Source organism: Myotis lucifugus, unplaced genomic scaffold (genome assembly GCF_000147115.1).
Source record: "Myotis lucifugus unplaced genomic scaffold, Myoluc2.0 scaffold_27, whole genome shotgun sequence".
Classification (NCBI taxonomy): domain Eukaryota; kingdom Metazoa; phylum Chordata; class Mammalia; order Chiroptera; family Vespertilionidae; genus Myotis; species Myotis lucifugus.
The window spans coordinates 10,553,455-10,572,174 of record NW_005871075.1 but is presented as its reverse complement, the minus strand read 5'-3'; the positions used below and the strand labels follow the sequence as shown (position 1 = coordinate 10,572,174).

General features: G+C 43.9%; 1 protein-coding gene and 1 long non-coding RNA gene across 9 annotated transcripts in view; both read right to left on the bottom strand.

Moving 5' to 3' along the window:
- Window positions 1-2,939: 2,939 nt before the first annotated feature.
- On the bottom strand, window positions 2,940-17,801 carry LOC111825460. Its single transcript, XR_002828634.1, has 2 exons — window positions 14,293-17,801; window positions 2,940-3,260 (listed from the first exon to the last, which is right to left on the bottom strand). It is a non-coding gene; the product is annotated as an uncharacterized LOC111825460 (long non-coding RNA).
- Window positions 17,802-17,810: 9 nt separating this feature from the next.
- NCOA2 (nuclear receptor coactivator 2) overlaps window positions 17,811-18,720 on the bottom strand; it is a 257,444-nt gene continuing 256,534 nt past the window's right edge. For 6 of the 8 annotated variants that reach the window (XM_023751985.1, XM_023751986.1, XM_023751987.1 and 3 more), the window contains one exon: window positions 17,845-17,971. In XM_023751985.1, coding sequence (XP_023607753.1) covers window positions 17,960-17,971 — 12 coding nt within the window. In that variant the 3' untranslated portion in view covers window positions 17,845-17,959. Of the gene's footprint in view, window positions 17,972-18,720 lie in introns of all 8 variants that reach the window. The other 2 variants (XM_023751990.1, XM_006086380.3) reach the window with 1 other exon arrangement.

Below are 18,720 nucleotides of genomic sequence, written 5' to 3'. Positions count from 1 at the left end.
CGCCCGACGACGCCCCGGCCACCGCGGCGCACCCTGACCCGCACCCACCTGCGAGCGCGCCGCTACCGGGCGGGCGCCTCCTGCACCCGGAGAGGCGGCGCGGGATCCGGACCCGCAGGCTGCGGGCGGGCCGGGCGGGGGCAGTTTAAGAGGGAGGCGGCGGGCGGCAGGAGGGCGGGCGAGGGAGGGGAGAGGACCCGGCCCACGCAGGTCCCCAGGCCAGTCTCGTCCCCGCCCACCGCAGCCATTGGCCGACGCCGGACTCGCCCTCAGCCCCCAGCCCCCAGGGGTCGCGCTCCTCACTCCCCGGCTCTCCCAACCCTCGCCCGGACCCGGCCGGGAGCGCTCGCCACCGGCTTCTGCGGCGGCGCTATTGCGTGTGCCACGCGTGCGGGCTCGGGGCTCAGGGTCCCTGGATCAGCCCGTTTGCCGGCGCCCAGACTCTGAATCGGAGCCTAAGGGCCAGGACCCCCGCCCGGGGCCGCGCCCCCGCCTTCGGCTTCATGTTTCCCAGAGCCGAGCTTGGCAGAAGGCGGTTGCAAACTCCAGGGCCGGGGGGTCGTTCGCCCCTGGTGCGTCGTGGGGAGCCTGGCGGTGCCCGTAACGCCCCCGAGGCTTCGGGTGGTTGTGTATCCTGCGCCGGGCTTTTACTGTTTTTATTGATTTCAGAGAGGGAGGGAGAGGGGGAGAGAGATGGAAACATCAATGGTGAGAGAATCATGGATCGGCTGCCTCCTGCACGCCCCACACTGGGGGTGGCGCCCGCCACCCGGGCCTGTGCCCTGACCTCCTGGTTCCTAGGTCACGCTCAGCCCCCGAGCCACGCCAGCCGGATCGGGCTTTTACTTCTTAAATGTGACTTTCAGCGCCGAGGAGCGGTCGCCCGCGCCGCCACACCTGTCCGTCCCCCGGGGAAGGCTGCCCGGCTCCGAAAAGCAGGGGCCAGACGCTTACCGGGCGCTCCAAGGCCGCGTTCACATTCTCCCGGCCGGCCATTGAGGGAGAGAAAGGAGCGCTCAGGCCCATCACATTCACATGGGAAGCGTCTAGGGTGGGGGACGCCCAGGTGATGCCTGGCGACCTGGGCCAGGTTCTTCGCCTCGCGGTCGCCGCCTGCTCTGCAAAATGGGGCGAGTGCTGCCTGCCTTCGGGCCGGACTGTAAGGGTCGAAGGCAGGGGCGCGGAGCCACACACCTGTCCGGCCCGGGCTGGGTCACTAAACGCGGAGAAACATCCTCCCAGCGAAGGGACGCCTCCCCAGGTGCCAACGCTGCGGACGAGGGGCGCCCGCGCGGCTCCCACTTGCAGAGCAGCCCCTGCGCGGCGGGCGCCCCCTCCGCGGGCCGCGGGCCGGGGACCTTGCAGCTTTCGCCTCGGACGCGGCAAAGCGGGAGGAGGGAGGCGGCGGGATCCCTGCCCTCCCCGCCGCCGCCGCCGGGCCAGGTCACCTCCCCGGACGCCACCCGTGGGGGCCCGCGCTGCCCGCGTCCAGATTCGTGTCCCGCGTGCCAGGCGCTTCTCGGATGGGAAGCGGCGCGTTATTTTCTCAACAGGGATGGGTGACGGGAGCCCAGGCTCCCCTCTCCCCGGTGCTGTACCGCTAGCCCGGCTCTGAGGTCCATAGGATGAAGCGCAGGGGCACCCTGTCCCGAGGGCCAGTGCCTCGAGGAAGGATCTCGCCCTGGAAGAGCAGTGCGTGCTGCTGCCTCCTTCCTTCCCGAGACGCGCCGCCTGCACCCACCTCCATTCACCGACCTCCATAACCCGGAGGCTTGAAGACTGGGCACTCGGGGAGTACCTTCGGGGCTTGTTCTGCAAATAATTCCGAGTTCAAAACATTTTTAAAAATTTTTTTAGCCCTAGCTGGTTTGGCTCAGCGGATAGAGCATCGGCCTGCGGACTGAAGGGTCCCAGGTTCGATTCCGGTCAAGGGCATGTACCTGGGTTGCGGGCACATCCCCAGTAGGGGGCGTGCAAGAGGCAGCTGAATCGATGTTTCTCTCTCATAGATGTTTCTAACTCTCCCTCTCCCTCTCCCTTCCTCTCTGTAAAAAATCAATAAAATATATTTTAAAAAAATTTTGTTTTTAATTGCAAACTTGCTTTGTTTAACTAGTTTGGAGAAATCGATAAAATAAAAAATGGAAGTCCCTGCCCATGGCTCATCCCCAATCTCCGGAGGTAAGACCCATGAACAGTTTGGTTTATTCCCTACCCGCACTTTTTTATTTTTTGCAGATACTTGTTTTTTTTTTCTTAAAAATATGTTTTAATTGATTTTAGAGAAAGAGGAAGGGAGGAAGGGATGTTTCTGTCCATCCTGTACCCCCACCAGGGATTGAACCCCCAACCTGAGTATGTGCCCTGACCAGGAATTGAACCAGCTACCTTTTGGTGCATGAGACAGTGCTCAACCCACTGAGCAAACAGGCCAGGGCTATACTAGTATATAATACTTTTAAATTGTTTTTTGGTTTTTAAATATATTTTTATTGATTTCAGAGAGGAAGGGAGGATAGAGAGATAGAAACATCAATTGAGAGAGAATCATTGATCGGCTGCCTCCTGCACACCCCCTACTGGGGATCTAGCCCACAACCGAGGCATGTGCCTTTGGACCGGATGGAACCCAGGACCCTTCAGTCTGCAGGCCGACGCTCTATCCACTGTGTCAAAACAAAATGAGACTATACTTTATACTCTCATACAATTTTTTCACTATCTATTAGTCATTATTCCTGTCAGTACATTAAAAGTAACTTTATTCCTGCTTACGGCTGAGTGGTACGGAAATTCATCTTATGAGCGTTCCCTAAGTTGTACAGCCTCTTCTTGAAAGGAATTTAAGTTGTTGCCAGTTTTTAAACATTTCAAGCAAATTCTGGGAACATTGTTATATATAGGGTAGTCCCCCCCAAATGTTATATACACATTTTGAATGATTATAAAGTCAGTGTTTATTGATATACAGTTTGTTTTCAAAATTAAAAAAAAATACAGAAATGAATAATTTTTGTGTGTGACAATGCCTATTTTCAAACTGATGACTGTTCTGGTCTAGGCACTGCTGACAAGGCGAAGCAATGGAATCGCAAACATCAATATCATTTCGTTGGGTATTTGTGTGCCCTCAATTCATCAGCTGTGTCTGGTTTGTACGGTAAACTATCTTTTCTGCATCCCCAAAATAAAGTCTAGTGGATAAATTTTCTTTCTTCAAAGCTTAGTCTGGTTTCACCCATTATTTCAAATCGTTAAACCTGAAAAAGAATGAAAATTAAGTGAGTTTTCAACTGTTAAAAGTGTGTACACATTTTGGGGGGACGCCAAAATCATTATAAAGGCAGTGTTTGCACTTCAACTGCGTTTTCAAACTTCCAGTGGCATTTTAGAATGAATTTTCTTTTTTCAAAGCTTAGTCTGGCTGAAAACAGAGAAACATCAATTGAACTATCATTGGTTAAAGTGTCTATAATACATGCTTTTGGGACATCCTGTAGATACTCATTTGTGTCTCTGTGCCTATAGAATGAAGACCTAGATGTGAAATTGCTGGATCAACAGGTATCAACATTGAACATTTATTTTTAAAATATTTTTATTGATTTCAGAGAGGAAGGGAGATAGAAACATCATTGGCTGCCTCCTGCACTGGGGATCAAGCCCACAACCCAGGCATGTGCCCCTGACCGGAATCAAACCTAGGACCCTTTAGTCCATAGGCAGACACTCTATCCACTGAGCCAAACCAGCTAGGACAGTGGTTCTCAACCTTCCTAATGCCGCAACCCTTTAATATAGTTCCTCATGTTGTGGTGGCCCCCAATTTCATTGTTACAAATTGAACATAATTAAAGCATAGTGATTAATCACAAAAACAATATGTAATTATATATGTGTTTTCCGATGGTCTTAGGCGACCCCTGTGAAAGGGTCGTTCGACCCCCAAAGGTGTTGCGATCCACAAGTTTGAGAACCGCTGAGCTAGGGCAAAATTGAACATTTAGATAAGGAGTCCAAACCATACCAATTCATACCTCCACCACCCAGGAACGCAAATGCCCTGTTTCTTCATGTCCTCACCTAATACTGAATATGGCCAATCCTTTAAAGCTGCCCATCTTTCACGTGAGAAGTGGGATCTTATTCTAATATGCCTTTCAGTCATTTGCCCAACAAACTTCCTGAGCACCTAAGCTATGGATGTGCTGGGCACCAAGCCAGACACAAGGAATACAATTGTGAGCAAAGCAGCCCTGTCCAGCCCTGGTCCCCATAACAGTGTTACGAGGAAGATAAATATTCGTGGGACTACTTGGTGAATGTGTGACTATGAACTGTGGTGGGGACAATGAAAGGGAAGAGGAGCAAGCATGTCCTGATCTAGGATGGGAGGACAGGGAGGTTCCCCTGTCCTAGAGGATCTGAAAGATCTGTATAAAATCAACTAGGTGGCCAAAACCGGTTTGGCTCAGTGGATAGAGCGTCGGCCTGCGGACTGAAGGGTCCCGGGTTCGATTCCGGTCAGGGGCATGTACCTTGGTTGTGGGCACATCCCCAGTGGGGGTTGTGCAGGAGGCAGCTGATCGATGTTTCTCTCTCATCGATGTTTCTCTCTCATCGATGTTTCTGACTCTCTATCTCTCTCCCTTCCTCTCTGTAAAGAATCAATAAAATATATTTAAAAAAAAATAAAATAAAATCAACTAGGTGAGCCTGGCCAGTGTGGTTCAGGGTTGAGCATCAACCCATGAACCAGGAGGTCACGGTTTGATTCCTACTCAGGGCACATGCCCGGGTTGCAGGCTTGATCCCCTGGGGAAGCGTGCAGGAGGCAGTCAATCAATGTTTCTCAGTTTCTCATCATTGATGTTTCTATCCCTCTCTCCCTCTCCCTTCCTCTCTCTGAAAAAAAATAAAATAAAATAACTAGGTGATGAGAGCAAGTGGTATTCCAGGTCCAAAGAAATTTGGTGCCAAGGCCCTGCAGTTTGGACAGCCTGGCTGAGTCACAACAGAGGATGCCTAGTGTGGAGGAGACAGCCTGAAAGGTTGGAGAATCAGCAGTGGCCAGGTCTGGCAAAGGACAGTGTGAAGATGTAAGTATCCTTATGTCCTCACTTGCAAATCTTTACTGAAGGAGTAGAAAGTCTCTGAAGGGAAAAGGAAGCCACTGTAGCCGTCAGTATACTTCCCTAAATAATTTCAACATTCACTTCATTAACTCAAGTTCAATGTTTGTTTATGGTTCTTTTAAAAACATATATTTTTATTGATTTTTAGAGAGAGGGGAAAGGAGGAGAGAGATAGAAACATTGATGTGAGAGAGAAACATGGATCAGTTGCTCATGCACATCCCCTACTGGGGATCGAGCCGGAAACCTGGGCATGTGCCCTCACTGGGAATCGAACCATGATCTCCTGGTTCATAGGTCGACCCTCAACCACTGAGCCATGCTGTCTGGGCGAAATGCACATATCTTAATTATTCAATGAGTATTGATAGTTGCATAAATCAGTGTATCCCCATTCTCTATCAAAATAGAGAACATATTACCCCAGAAAGTCCTCCAAGCCCCTTCTCAGGTAATCCCTATATCTAACCACCCCCTGTTCTGCGTTTCCCTTCTCCACAGGTGAGTTGCCTGTTCAATAATGGAACCACACAGAATGTATTGGTTAGTGTACTGTTGGAGCCTTTGCTCTTGGATCATGAAAAGTTTTTTTAAAAGGAAAGCAGCATATTGGGAGGAATTATTTTTTTTTTAATTGATGAGAGAATGAGAAAGGAGGGAAGGAGGGAGAGAGAGAAACTGATTTATTGTTCTACTTATTGATGCATTCATTGGATGCTTTTAAAATCCTCACCCAAGTATATATGTATTAATTTTAAAGAGCCAAAGGGATGTGAGAGAGAAATATTGATCAGTTGCCTCCTACACATGCCCCAACCCAAGACCTAGGTATATTCCCTGACCAGGAATTTAACCCTTAACCTTTTGGTGTATGGGACAATGATCCAACCAACTGAGCCACCCAGCCTAGGCTCACTGGTTGCTTCTTGTATGTGTCCTGACCATGGATCGAACCCAAAATCTTGGCATTGATTAATATTTGACAAAGGAGGCAAGAGCATACAATGGAGTCTCTTCAATAAATGGTGTTGGGAAAATTGGACAGATACATGCCAAAAAAAAAAAAAGAAAGAAAGAAAGAAAGAAAGAAAGAAAGAAAGAAAGAAAGAAAGAAAGAAAGAAAGAAAAAGAAACTGGATCACCAACTTACACCATATACAAGAATAAACTCAAAATAGATAAAGACTTAAATGTAAGTTATGAAACCATAAAAATCCTAGAGAAACCATAGGCAGCAAAATCTCCTATCTCTCATAGTAATATGTTTGCAGATACATCTAGAGCAAAAAAATACTAAGAAGAAAATAAACAGGACTACATAAAAATAAAAACCTTCTGCATAGCAAAAGAAACCATTTAAAAAAAAAGAAAAGGGAGCCCACTGTCAGGGAGAACATATTTGGCAATGATACATCTGCTAAAGGGTTACATCCAAAATATATAAGGAACTCATACAACTAAACAAAAGGAAGACAAACAATCCAATAAAAAATGGGCAAATGACCTAAATAGACACTTCTCCAAAGTGGACATACAAATGGCCAAGAGACATATGAAAACATGCTCAAAGTCACTAATCATCTGAGATATGCAAATTAAAATGACAATGCAGTACCACCTCACACCTGTCAGAAAGGCTACCATGAACAAATCAACAAATGACAAGTGCTGGCGAGGATGTGGAGAAAAGGGAACCCTCGTACACTGCTGGTGGGAATGCAGACTGTGCAGCCACTATGGAGAACAGTATGGAGTTTCCTCAAAAATGTAAACATGGAACTCCCATTTGACCCAGTGATCCCACTTCTAGGAATAGATCCTAAGAAACCCAGAACACCAATCAAAAAGAATATATGCACCCTCTGTTCACAGCAGCACAATTTGCAATAGCTAAGATATGGAAACAGACCAAGTGCCCATCAGGAGGTGAGTGGATAAAAAAGCTGTGGTACATTTACACCATGGAATACTATGCAGCAGTAAAAAAAGAAGGGTCTCTTACCCTTTGAGACAGCATGGAGGGACCTGGAAAGTATTGTGCTAAGTAAAATAAGCCAGTCAGAGAAAGACAAGTATTACATGATCTCACTCCTATGTGGAATCTAAAGAACTAAATAAACTGATGAACAAAACAGATCTGGAGATCTAGAAGCATGGAACAGACTGTTGAATCTCAGAGGGAAGGTGGGGGTGGGAGTGGAGGATGTTGGGTGGGTGGCAAGAGATTAACCAAAGAATTTATATGTATATATGCATAACCCATGGACACAGGCAATAGTTTGGTGAAGGCCTGGGCAGGAGGCGGATGTGGGCTAGAGAGGGTCAATGGGGGAAAAATGGGACATCTGTGCCCAGAGATGTGGCTCAGTGGTTGAGTGTGGACCTATGAACCAGGAGCTCATTGTTCAATTCCTGGTCAGGGGACATACCCGGGCTTCGGGCTTGATTCCCAGTTGGGGGCCTGAGGGAGGCAACCTATCAATGATTCTCTCTCATCATTTTTTTTAAAAATATATATTTTATTGATTTTTTTTTACAGAGAGGAAGGGAGAGGGAGAGGGATAGCGAGTTAGAAACATCGATGAGAGATAAACATCGATTCAGCTGCCTCTTGCACGCCCCCTACTGGGGATGTGCCCGCAACCCAGGTACATGCCCTTAACTGGAATCGAACCTGGGACCCTTGAGTCTGCAGGCCGACGCTCTATCCGCTGAGCCAAACCAGCTAGGGCCTCTCTCATCATTAATGTTTCTCTCTCCCCTTCTCCCTCTCTCTGAAATCAATAAAAACATATTTTATAAAAAGGAGGACATCAGTAATACTTTTAACAATAAAGATACATATTAAAATAATGTCATTTAAAAATTTTGCAACCTTTTCTATAAGGAAAGTAAGGAAAAGGAAATATCTGTTTTCACAATTTATGAATCATTGATTTTCTTGTCTTATTTTCTACTACTTACCTGTTCTCTTTCCTCAGTGCTTGAACCTTGTTTTTTCTTCTTAAAAATATCCATTTCTTGCTGAAACCGGTTTGGCTCAGTGGATAGAGCGTCGGCCTGTGGACTGAAAGGTCCCAGGTTCGATTCCGGTTAAGGGCATGTACCTGGGTTGCGGGCACATCCCCAGTGGGGGGTGTGCAGGAGGCAGCTGATCGATGTTTCTTTCTCATTGATGTTTCTGACTCTCTATCTCTCTCCCTTCCTCTCTGTAAAAAAAATTAATAAAATATATTAAAAAAAAAAATCCATTTCTGGCCTGGCCAGCGTGGTTCAGTGGTTGAGCGTCAACCTATGAATCAGGACTTCACGGTTCAATTCCCAGTCTGGGTGCATGTTGATCTGTGATTCTCTCTCATCATTGATGTTTCTATCTCTCTCCCTCTCCCTTCCTCTCTGAAATCAATTAAAAATTTAAAAAAATCACCCTAGCCGGTTTGGCTCAGTGGATAGAGCGGTGGCCTGCGAACTGAAAGGTCCCAGGTTCGATTCTGGTCAAGGACACATGCCCAGGTTTCGGGCTCCATCCCCAGTAGGGGGCTTGCAGGAGGCAGCTGATCCATGATTCTCTCTCATCATGGATGTTTCTATCTCTCCCTCTTCCTTCCTCTCTGACATCAATAAAAATATATTTTAAAAAATTTAAAAAAATCAATTTTGATGAGAAAATGTACACAATGTCTGCAATTTTGAATATGGTTAGTTCTCTTCTCGCTTCTAGTTTACCTCTAATACTGTTTCTAGATCTACTTACTATTGGACACATCCTCTTAATTTGGCCTTAGTTCCTGCTTTGGGAGAATTCAAGACGTTTTGATTGCTCTTAGAGAAAGTACATAAGAAAACTAGAACTTGTAAACCATGTCTCTGGTTTTCACTAGTGTGGAGTTTCAATAATTTGTAACTTGAACAATAGATTACTCCCAGGTACAAGATTTTTACTTTCAAAGAGCAGGGTTTCCCCGCTTCCAGTACAGCAGCCACAATAGGGAGCCAGCTTTGCTTAAAATTCTCCATCAGTCTGCGCCTGACCAGGAGAGAGAAACCATAGTCATTTGAGCAGGGAAAGCTTAATATAAAGAATTATTACCTATAGCAGGGGGTTGCAGTGGCCAGGGACTGGGTAGTGAGAAGTAAAGAGAACTCTAAAGAACATTGGAAAAATTTACATAAAAATGTATCTATTAGCCACCCCACACCCCACGGGCTGAGATGCAGACCTTGTTGAAGGCTCAGCTGTGACCACTGAATGGCAGGCAGGTTGCTGCGGTGCCACACTGCGGGGACTGGCCGGAAGGCAGCCCTCTCGCGCTGGGGAAAGCTGCTCCCAGCGATGTCCCCCTGGAGGCACTCGGCCACGGAGCCACCTGCGGAGCTGCTGAGGGCTGCTGGCTGCTGTGCAGGGCGGCCGCAGGGCCCTGGCTCAGCCTCGCCCCCTGCAGGATCCAGCTGAGATGACACCAGGACCAGGAAGCGAAACTCCTGCCTCCTGTAACGTCTCTCCAGCGCCCTCTACTGACACAGCTGCAACGCCAGCTGGCAACGTCCTTAAAGGACTCGGACTCCTTTTTTCATAAAGCGCTCAAAAGGAGTGAATTCGGGGTAGAGAGGAACTAGGTCAATAACCAACATAAAACCCATCTGGCAAATAAGTCCAGGACTTTTACTCTTGCAAATCTAGCCTTGGTTTCCTTGTTTTTAAACTTGAAGTTCCCTTTTATTATAATATTTCACTATTATGTTTAAACCAAGTGCGTGCTGAACTCCTCTCGTCCATTCTTCCCTCTTATTACTTTAGTGGTGCTGTTTGCATGAGTGTTTGTCAGTCTTTGGGAAGAAACTGTGGATAAAAGTTTGTTCAGTTATTTGTTCAAGCCTGTTAGAAATTGTTCCAGAGGGTTTTTGTTGTTTTTGGTGTGTGTGTGTGTGTGTGTGTGTGTGTGTGTGTATGGTCAGCCTATTGCCATTTGTGACTCACCTTATGGTTCCCTAATGAAGTTAAGTGTCCTAGTCTGTTCCGGCTGCTATAACCGAATACCATAGCCTGGGTGTCTAAAAACAATATGTATTTCTCGCAGTGTCGGAGGCTGGGCAGTCCAAGCAGCAGATTTGATGTCTGGTAAGAATGCACTTCCTAATTCACAGCTGGCCGTCTTCCCCAGCATCCTCACATGGTGGGAGGGGCGAAGGAGCTCTCTGGGTCTCTGTTATAAGGGCATCAAGCCTATTCACGAGGGCTCTACTCAGGACCTAATCACCCCCAAATGCTCACCTGCAAGTAGCATCACATTGCAGATTAGGTGTTTTTAAAAAATATATTTTTTATTTTAGAGAGGAGGGGAGAGGGAGATAGAAACATCAATGATGAGAGAGAATCATTGATTGGCTGCCTTCTGCATGCCCCCTACTGGGGTGGAGCCCACAACCTGGGCATGTGCCCTGACCGGGAATCGAACCCGGGGCCCTTCAGTCCACAGGCTGACACTCTATCTACTGAGCCAAACCGGCCAGGGCCAGATTAGGTTTTAACATAAACATTTTAGGGTGACACAAACCTTGTGTTTTCTTTTTAAATATATCTTTATTAATTTCAGAGAGGAAGGGAGGAGAGAGATAGAAACTTCAATGATGAGAGAGAATCATTGATTGGCTGCCTACTGCACACCCCCTACTGGGGAACGAGCCAGCAATCCAGGCATGTGCCCTCGGCCGGAATCGAACCTGGGACCCTTCAGTCCGCAGGCTGACCCTCTATCCACTGAGCCAAGCCGGCTAGGGCACAAACCTTGTTTATAATCCCAAGTAAAAGCAGTAAATCTTCCCAGGTGTCTCCATTCTGTTCCCTTCAAGAACCTACTTTTGTTTGTCTCCAAATCCCTTGCCTTGGCTGCAAGATCTTACGTGGTCTGGCCCTTGCCTACTTCTCGGTCCCACCGCTCGCCCTGTCAGTCATCTCCAGCCACACTGTCCTTCAGGCACCAAAGCTGGTCTGCTTCACAGCCTTTGCATTTGCTATTCCTTCTACTGAAGCATCCTTCCCTCCAGATTGTTATTTTTTAAAATAGAACTTTTAATTGATTTTTAGAGAGACAGGAAGTGAGAAACATTGATGTGAGAGCAAAACATTGATCAGCTGCCTCCCACATGCCCCCTACCAGGGATCGAGCCTGAAATCTGGGCATGTGCCCTGACTGGAAATCGAACTAGCACATTCCATGTATGGGAAGTCACCCAACCAACTGAAGCACACTAGCCAGGCTCTTCCCCCGAGGTTCTTACACTTCATGCCGCCTGTTTCTGATCTCTGATCAAATGAGTAAAGCGTAGTTCATCAAAAGGACTTATAACTGCTATATATATATTTATGTCCCTAATAATAAAGTTACAGAATGCAAAAGCAAAGATGATATAAAGACGAGACAAATATACAACCATCGTTGAAGATGGTAACACTTTTCTCTTACTAGATAAAAAATTTGTAAGGAACTACTCACATGCTGCTTCTAAGGTTGAAAAGTAAAAGGATGAATAAAGATATAAAAAGAGGATTACCAGAGGTAAAATGGGGCAGTATATAATAAAAGGTTCAGTTCATCTGGATAAATGTATATGTTCCTAGTAACAGCACTTGTGAATACCATAAGCAAAAATCGATGGAACTAAGACAGTGGTTCTCAACCTTCCTAATGCCTCGACCCTTTAATACAGTTCCTCATGTTGTGGTGACCCCCAACCATAAAATTATTTTCGTTGCTACTTCATAACTGTAATTTTGCTACTGTTATGAATTGTAATGTAAATATCTGATATGCAGGATGTATTTTCAGTTACAAATTGAACATAATTAAAGCATAGTGATTAATCACAAAAACAATATGTAATTATATATGTGTTTTCCGATGATCTTAGGCGACCCCTGTGAAAGGATCCTTCAACCCCGAAAGGGGTCACGACCCACAGGTTGAGAACCGCTGAACTAAGAGAAGAAAACCCAGAGCCATCACTGGAGATTTTACTTGATTGGGATGCTGCTAAAAGTAGTAAACGAAAAAATTTATAACCTTGCAATACATGTATTAGAAAATAAAGCTTGAACATTGATGAACTATTCATATAATTGTCAAGAAGTTAGAAAAGAAAAAAAAAGCCACCAAAATAAAAGCATAAGCTAGGAAAGAAAAAAAAAGTTTAAATATGCAAAAAGTGGAATAATACAGGGACATTTCAAAGGATCCTCAAAACATTGTTTGCTGTTTTTTGATTTCACTTTGTTGGTAGAACATTAAATTTTTATAAATTTATCCTTTTCTTAATAACTTGTCTTTTAAAGAATGTTCAATTTTCCAATGATGTAAGCATATTCTCCTATTTTTACATTTCATTGTTGATAACCCTGATGCATTTGGAATTTGTTAGTCTTGAGAGACAGGAAGTTAAAATGGTATCTTCTCCAAATGTGGCCAATTGTCTCAATGCCATTTAAAAAAGATTAGAAATGCCATCTCTCACCATATGTTAAATTTACCTACAGATGGCATTCTGTCTCTGGTTCTATTCTGTTCTTCTGATGTATTTATCCATTTCTGTATAAATATTTTACAATACTGATCAATAAAAGTCCCTCCCACATCTTTTTCCCCCTTTACAATTTTTTTTAAAATATATTTTTTATTGATTTCAGAGAGGAAGAGAGAGGGAGATAAAAACATCAATAATGAGAATCACTGATCAGCTGCCTCCTGCATGCCCCACACTGAGGATTGAGCCTGCAATCCGGGTATGTGCCCTTGACCTGGAATCGAACCGTGACCTCCTAGTTCATAAGTCCACACTCAACCACTGAGCCATGCTGGCCAGACCACAATTTCTATTATTGTACATCATATCTTGCAAATCCATTTTACTTTTTGGATTGCTTTGGGAGGAGTTGATGGTTTTATAGTATTAGGTTTTTCTTTTCTAGGTTCCTGGTCTGTGTCCATTTTTTTTTTTTCAGGTTTTCTATGTCTTTTGGTAAAACTATAGTTTCCTACACAAAGATCTTTTATACTTTGTGTTAGGTACAATCCTATTTTATAAGCATTGTATTATGTTGTTATTTTAAGTGGGGATTTAAAAAATGTTTTTTTAGTGGGGACAGTTATTGGTTTTTTGAATGTTCTATCCATCTCACTGAGCTTTGATTCGTTCCAAGAGCTAGTCAGTTGATCATGTGTATTTTCCTTAAAGATGGTCAAATTGGCTGAATGTCTCCCCTCTCCTCTTCAGGTGATAACACCCCAGTTCTCAGCATTGGTAGTGGGCTTGTTTTGTTCTAGTTAATACTTTTAGTATTTCACTGTTAAGTAAAATGTTATCACAGTGGGATTGCATCTTATCTGAAAACTCAAATAACTTTAGAACATTTACTTTTCCTAGAAGTTTCACTTTTCCTTGAGATTGCCTCATAAATGGCATCTTTTCCTTCAACTTGTCAATGTAGTCAACAGTATTGACAGTTTTCTAATCACTCATTTTGCTTTTGGTATACCTGGGTTTTAGGTATTGTACCTACATTGTTTACCAACTATCAAACAAACCAATCCATTAAAACTATCATTACCCGGCCATTGTGGCTCAGTGGTTGAGTATGGGCCTGTGAACCAGAAGGTCATGGGTTTGATTCCTGGTCAGGGCACATGCTCGGGTTGCGGGCTCAACCCCCAGTGTGGGGAGTGCAGGAGACCGCTGATTGATGATTCTCTCTCATCACTGATGTTTCTATCTCTCTCTCTCCCTCTCTGAAATCAATAAAAATATATTTTTAAAAAACCACCCTTCTTGGCTTCAAATGAAAAATCTATAAAATGGGTTGCTGAGAGAATCAAATGTTAACATGCTGAACACAGTGTCCACTCCTGCATAAATGTAAGGCATTATTAAATTGCAAGTCAGGTATTTTAAATTTAAATGCATTTATGAATGAAGGTACAATATAAACACATTACACTCTCCAAAGCCATGTAAAACCCGAAGGCATTAAAATTTATTAAATGATGCAATAACAACAGAATTCTTTATTTACAATAGCATTATTTAACATCAAATAAGCAAAGAGCATCAGCAAAGCAATATTAACTTGCATAAATGTATTTAAAATTTCTCTGAATATATCTACCTTTGCATAAACTGCTCACACGAGAAATACAAACATCAATGCAGGTGAACAAGGTGATGTTCAGAGTCAACTCCATTTGGAAAATAAACCACAACCTGAAACACTGTAAGCTTTCTCCTGAAGAACCATAGTTAATATATTGCTTAATTTTACCCTTGTATAATCTTTTCATATACACACATCTCAGATGCAACTTCATGAGGAACTGTACAAATAAAACCCACAAATGACAAAGGGAAAAAAAGACAGTTAAATGTTTGAAGAAATGTATCATCATCACCATCCAACAACATAAAGGTTGAGTGATGATGTACTTATTCAAAAAATTGTACACAATTCACTATACAAATATAATACATCGGACAGCTATGTAGGAATATACAAGACTTAAAAACAGATCTAAGGCATTATGCTAGATTTTAGCATTTTGAGGTTCTTGCACATAGCTTTTACCTGTAGTAAGAAACTTAAAAGATTTTGTTTTAGTCTATAAAGAAACACCAGGGAGAAAATTCTAATTAAAATTGAAGCCACTACAGTAATTTTCTTTTGTGCAGAGAATGCTTTGCTCTTAGGCAGCACACTACCATACAAATACTAGAAAATTTTAAATTCACACCAACAATTAATGGCTTAAGTTGCATTTCAAAATTGATTGTGTATCTTTGGGTTCTACAGTGGATGTGGGCCACCCATTTCATGTGGTCAGCCCATATGAACTCCATTTTTAAACACAGATTAAAAATTGCATTATATAAACTGCAAAAACATTGCTTTCAATTATTACAGGCCATAGGAGATACACGTGGGAAGGGACATTTTAATCTTTGAGTCAAACGAATTCATTGTAGTCAAAGAGCTCACTTCACTTTCCAACTCACCACATTACATGAACATTTAAATGAGTCTTACAACCAAGTGAATGTATGTATACTTTTCACATTATTTGTTTTTCACATTTAGTAATAAAAGTAAAACACTGATTCTTTGTCCTATTAAACAAAAACCAAGGACTCAGTCTAACAAATTTACTGTGTACAGCATGAGAAATACTGATAACGAAGGGGGTCGATTTGGCTTTTGCTTCCACAGTGATCAATATGATCAGAGGATTCCTTCACTTACTTTTCTTCTCTTAATTAGATGTAAAGCAAAACCCATTCATTCCCTGATCTGAGCCATAAGAGAATTTAAACCTCTTTTCCTTCAAAACAGCCATGAATTATTCGAAATGATCAGCTTCACTGGTTTACAGATTTATCTGACTTGGGGTTGACATTAAAACACAGTGGGCAGATGGGTAAACAGTAAAAGATACACAGATTTAAAAAAAAAATATTTTTGGACGTGTTACAGTGAAAGGGGACTTAAAACTCAAAACAAAACAAATCCAGCTTAAACTCCATTTCTCCTTTGTGCTGTGTGAAGTTAAAGTCATTCTAAGTCACATGTTTCTAAAAAGCAACTTAAAACTGGTCACATGACATCGTGTAGGACATAAGCCTTGGCACACGGATTCGGTCACGGAGTTCTGGGCCAACGTCTGCTCGTTTTATCCATCGCAGTTGGGCAACCCAGGGTTTGGTTGAGAAGAGTAGAGCCTGGTGAGGGGGCATGTGGACTGATGGCCCCGAGAAGTGCTGTTCTGGGCCACCTCCCTGTAGTGAGACCCCTCTCAAGTGGAAAAAAGTATCGAAATGCAAATTTCCAGAAAATTTCTTTAGTATGGAGCAACACCTTCAGACTGTCTACTTACCGTTTATCTTTGGGCTACCGGTATATCTCTCTCTATAATCCATCACTTGTACATATAGGGAGAGATATACATATAAATAGGGGTAGTTTGTCCATTGTCCACCCGGCCACAAACAAACAATCAATCAAATTTCAAGGAAAAACCTCTCTGTTCCTAAAAAGCCTGGCTTAGTGAGATATAAAATGCTTTGCTTTTTAGACATCAAAAAGACACCATTCTGAAATTTAGGTAAGAAAGTCTTAGGGGTTGGGGAGAAATAGCTCAAAAAAGGTAATCAGTTTCTTGGTATTGCATTTGTCTGAAACTGACACCAATTAATAAAAGATTATTCCCCTTCCCGCGTGGGTGAGAGAAACAACCACGAAAGTGGCCTGCTCACCACAGGTGGTCTTCCCAAGGTTCATTAAGAAAGAATATAAACATATAAAAATCAAGAACTGGGTCCTACGGCGGCTGCATATCATATAGATTGGATAAATTATTTATGAGCAGAATCACAAGGTTTAGAAAATAAAAAGTCGTAAGTCTACAAATTAGGTCTAATCAAGGCATTGATATCCTTTACAAAACACCTTTAGGAGACATTGCTATGAAGATATCTAATTTAATACTGAAGTACCTCATTTTTGAGTTAATTCCACAATATGTATACCTCACAAAAATTATACAATTAAAACACGTTCTCAACTTAAATTATTGCTTGTTTACATATAAATTGGATTTTATGTACCTTACAAAACTTCGGCTTAGCACTGCTAAAAAACAAAATAAAAAACACATGGCGGAGGGACCCTGGCGTGTCTCTGCTGCTTCAGCGTAAACACGCCAGGACGTCCTGTGTGTGGGTCTGTGTCGCTGGGGACCAGGACAGACACGCTTTGGGAGCAGGTGTCACCAGTGGGATCGGGATCGTGCTGACTCTGCTCCTCTCCTTGCCAGTAAATGCATTTTTCTGAAATTTAAGTTAGCAATTGCTAAGTGGCTGGCAAAACATTTAAGGAAATAAGGGGCTTGTCTGGTTTCTGTTGCTTTTATTGTTTTGTTAAATGAATGAAAGTGTGGGGGGGTGGGGACTGGGGAAGGAAGAGTCAGGATCAGGGAGGAAGAGGAGATGCTAATCCAAGCTGTCGGATCAATCGAAAGGGAACTTAATTTGAAAATGAATAATATTTCTTCTTGATTAATGATTTAGATGAACTTGTTCGGTTTTAACAAAAATAAAAGAAAGGAAAAAGTCCTTGTTACATGAACAGCCCTCTCACGTGCTCCTTTTCATCTGGTCATTAGCTGGAAACTCTTCCCAACTTGGTCTTGAGAGCTTTCTGCAGATAGCGGTCTTCACTCTGTGGGCATCTCTGTCCATACAGCGCTGTCCATGGTGTCTGCCCTGCTTTTATCCCAAATGCAGTTTGATTTTTTTAAAAAAACCCCTTTCTTTCCCCCAGATGAAATCGTAATCTTTTGTACATGACTGATTAGCCAGGGAAAACAAAGCCAGAAACCAGTGTCTGGAACCAAACAGGAACAGAACAAGAGCACGGTTGTTTCCCTTAAATACGTACATTTAAATACATTCAATCTGACATGGGTATGAACTTTGCCTGTCAACATTTACTTCGCAGGAGAGATCTAAGTTGCACTAAGGTGAATGCAGTGAACAGACTGAGCAACTGTCTGGACACAAGCTTCAGGCTGGAGAGAGAGAGAGAGAGAGAGAGAGAGAGAGAGAGAGAGAGAGACAGCTCCTCTTGCAGCCGCCAGGCCCGCGTCTGCTGAGCTCGCTGGGCAGACCTGGCTGGCAGGCCGGTGGGGTCAAAACAAATAGACGCAGCTCTCCATCCCAGACCAGGAAGTGTTGTGAGCAAGTGAGCCCAGTCAGCTGAAGAAAGAAGCAACCAGCTACCTTCAGTGTCAGCAGTATTTCTGCAGAAAAACAGAAAGATCTCTGAATATGTGGTAAACCCGTCATAGAGCCCATCACAAAAAACATCAAAATATTTGCCGTTAAACAAGGTCAGCCCTAAAGGCTGCCTCTGGATGAGTCGCACCCGATTTAGAAGCAGACAGATGGCGCTGTCCCTCAGTGAACACACGATGCTGGCAAAGGCCAGCAGAGCCCACATGCTGTTGAGGGCACTACAACGGTTCCCGACTGCTCCTTCCGATACTGCTGCCCCGGCACGGACCTCCTCGCCGGACCCAATCTCTCCCACCTGCTCAGAAGGGATGAGACTCCCAGCGGCTGAGCTGCCCCTGCCTTTCGACAGCATCTGACCCAGAAGTGACACCACTTTCTTAATCCTTCCTCAGCATCAGCCAGTACAAACCCACTTCCTATCAAATAAAAGGTCTCTCTCTCTTTTTAAAATTTACTTTAAAAAATATATTTTTATTGATTTCAAAGTGAAAGGGAGAGGGAAAGAGAGGGAGAAACATCAATGATGAGAGAGAATCATTGATCAGCTGCCAGCTGCACACCCCCTACTGGGGATCAAGCCTGCAACCCGGGCATGTGCCCTGACCAGGAATCAAACAGTGACCACCTGGTTTACAGGTCAAGGCTCAATCACTGAGCCACAATGGCTGGGCTAAAAGGACCCTCTTAACTCTCCTAACAAGATACTCCCAGGTTCCATGGGTGTGTTCTCTCTGGCAAGCTACATCACCCAGGG